This window comes from Sipha flava, unplaced genomic scaffold (assembly GCF_003268045.1).
Source record: "Sipha flava isolate LNK unplaced genomic scaffold, YSA_version1 48977_pilon_pilon, whole genome shotgun sequence".
NCBI lineage: Eukaryota > Metazoa > Arthropoda > Insecta > Hemiptera > Aphididae > Sipha > Sipha flava.
In genome coordinates, this window is record NW_020273305.1 from 17961 (window position 1) to 21169 (window position 3209).

General features: G+C 37.4%; 1 protein-coding gene across 1 annotated transcript; it reads left to right on the forward strand.

Annotated features, from left to right (window-relative positions):
* On the forward strand, positions 1-3205 carry LOC112690000 (UDP-glucuronosyltransferase 2A3-like; the record flags this gene model as incomplete). Its single annotated transcript, XM_025563895.1, has 2 exons — positions 1-1009; positions 3173-3205. Coding segments are annotated over exons 1-2 (879 nt in total), but the record flags the coding sequence as incomplete, so codon positions are not given.
* Between the last annotated feature and the right edge of the window lie 4 nt (positions 3206-3209).

Here is a 3209-nt window from a genome sequence, read left to right on the forward strand (position 1 = left end):
TAAAGTCAAAGTCGAACAGTGCTAGTACTCTCGTTGTACTAGTACCAGTACGTAGTACTACTCTCGTGGTTCGGCCGGACGATGTATGATCGTTGGAGTGTTTGACGTTGTGTTGCTGTCGTTTTGATTACCTTCGACCAACGGAGTAATCGAATCCATCACCATGTCACCGGGCCGTGGTTCAGCAGCAGCGGTGTACGCCACGTTGTTGAGCGTAGCGGTCCTGGTACCGGCACCGGATGCGACGGCGGAGGCGATGAACGTGTTGGCGGTACAGACCGTACCCAGAAAGAGCCAATGGAACGTGATGAGCGCGATACTGCGCGCGCTGACCGACCGCGGGCACAACGTCACCGTGTTCACACCGATCTTGGACGGCGACCGGGACCGCTACACCGAGGTGCACGTGCACGAAGGCGTCATGCAGGGCGGCGTAGGTCTGGACGTTGGTCTCACCAAGGTTTGGAATACCATTTCGAAACTGATGCCCATATTAGTGAACGTCACTCGGGATAGTTGCGAGACGATTTTTCAACATCCTCGAATGACGGATATCCTGCGCAACGGCCGCGGTTCCTCGGCCGGCTTCGACGTGGTCGTCATCTCGCCGATGATGTCCGAGTGCGTGTCATACGTGGCCACAGAGCTACGTGTCCCGATGATTTACGTCGTGTCGTCCCCGATCCTCACCTACTTGGAACGCTCGTTTTTCGGTCACGTCCCCAATCCCGCGGTCGTCGCACATGTCCTGTCTAGTCACGGCGTGCCCAAAACGTTCACCGAACGCCTAACCAACACACTGCTGACCGTTCACTGTTCGTTAAAAAAGTGGTACGCTGAACGCCGGCAAAGGCTGTCCAATCCTCAACCGTTCGACCGGGTCGATCTCGTCAAACCGTCGTTGACGTTCACCAACACCCATTTCATCACCGAGCCCGCTCGGCCGTTGACGCAAGACATCGTGCAAATCGGCGGCATACACCTCGCCCAACCCAAAGGGATACCAAAAGTAAGTGTATTCTAATCAAAATGTCTGATGCATATTCACGCATTGGCCGCGAACGTTTCATTGTTTCTTTTTGTTTTCGAAACGTATACTTGAAATATAGTGAACGCCACTTATAAGACTCACTTAGGGGTTCCAAAAATATAATTATTTTAATGTAGCTAGCAAATTTAAATATTATTTTATTGTTTGATCAATGTAAATATTGTAATTATAATGTAACATTGAATTAATTGTGAAAAATAAAATTAAAATGTATATAATTTTATAAATAAAATAAATATTTTCTAAAAAATAGGGATTATATATAAAAAATTACCCACAAAATTATAAATTGAAATCTAATCAATGTACAGCTTAAATCAACGTTTCTAAATGTGTGTTCCATGAATCCTTAGGGTTCCGTGGGACAATGCTAAGGGTTCCGCTAGATATATGTGATTATTCAGAAACTTATTTTATATTATAATTGGAAGAAATATTATTTTATGTTATATATAAAAATTGTGTTTTAAACTAATTTAAATAAAGAGTAATCATTAACAATATTAACAGTATCATTAAAACATTTTTTTAGAGTATTGGTTTTCCTATTTTTTTTTTGTTTTTTTAATAAAATTGAGTGGAATTGGAATTATAAACATTAGGGTTCTGCGAAACACTATTTTTTAAGGGTTCCGTAATTGTAAAAGTTTGGGAACCACTGGCTTGGATGTTCTATTACATCCTCGGGTATTACACTGACTTTTTAGTCGACATTGAGAGCAGCTAATCCATTGAGTCTTCTTTTGGATTTGGAATTTCTTAAATCAATCTTCGAATCAATTCTATTTTGTCAAACATTTTCGTTATTTTAGAAAGATACGACACTGTTCTTCATGGTTGGGGTCCGGACCCGGAGACCTCCCCACTGGTTGCGCCACTGTTACTGGTACAAATATTATTGTTAAATATGCGTATACAGTTTTTTTTCCGAAAATTGTTTCGATTAATATCGTTTGATAATCAGTTTATTATGCCGTCGTCTTCAGGTGGCGATTCACCCGCTGGGCAGAAGCTCAGTACTTCCAAAATGAAAACTTCTTTGAGTCTAAACCACGATTCTGATCCTGAATCGCTCATTCAAACTTAAAAAAACAATCGTAAAACTTCTTTGAATTCATCAAGTCGTATATTTCCAATCTTATAACAAATTATATCCAACTCACCATCATTAGCTTCGGGTAATACCGAATTCAATTATAATAATAAAAATATTTTATTTATCTCAACGTCTTTTTTTATCCTGATCTTTCCTTCGTATTATTCCAATTCCTCAATCTAAAGCCACCACTTATTTTTATCCAATCGTCTTATTTTCTGTTTAATTATTATTAGTTACCCTTCATTATATTTCAATAGTTTAATTATTTTTAGTTATATAAAATCTCAAAACAGCCAACTAACTCTTTCATCAATTTATAAAACCAATTCTGAAATTATTATGATCTGAATATTATACTTCATTCATGAGACTAGTCTAGTTGTTTAATTAGATTTAATTACAGTAGTTAAAATGTGCAACATAATATTTTAGCTTATACCAATTGTACTTATATTTTGTAAACGTTAAAAAAATTGAAAACATAATAATTTTCATAAAAATAAAAATTAAATAAGTGCATACACGTAAGATTTAATGCAGGGTTTTTTTTTGTATAAGGAATATTTATGTACTAGGTAGGCTTTGTGAAACGAGTTGAAAGAATTAGGTTGTTGCGATACATAAATATTTTTAATTGATGTGTTATAAATGTACATTTACTGAATTGTCGGTCATTATAGTTTTTTTTTAAACGATTTAATAATTATCATCAATAGCCAAGTCCGGATTAATGGTGGGAGAGGGTCTAGTCGGAAGGGTAGCCTCGAAACCCAAAAAATTTAAACCAATACACAGTTTTTATCATACTAAAATTAGTAGTTTTATAGACATAAATTTTAAATACCTATTAATTTTATAATGTAATTGACAATTGTGAAATAGTTTAAAAAATGTATTATTCTGCGAGCGTAGCGAGGGGCTTTGTAAATCATGTTTTGTCAAAAGGACTATTATAAAATATCAGCCCCAGGGCCCAATAGGTACTTAATCTAGCCTTGTGAATAGCCAAATTCGTTTTCCAGGACATTCTGGAATTCATCGAAGGATCTCCTCACGGAG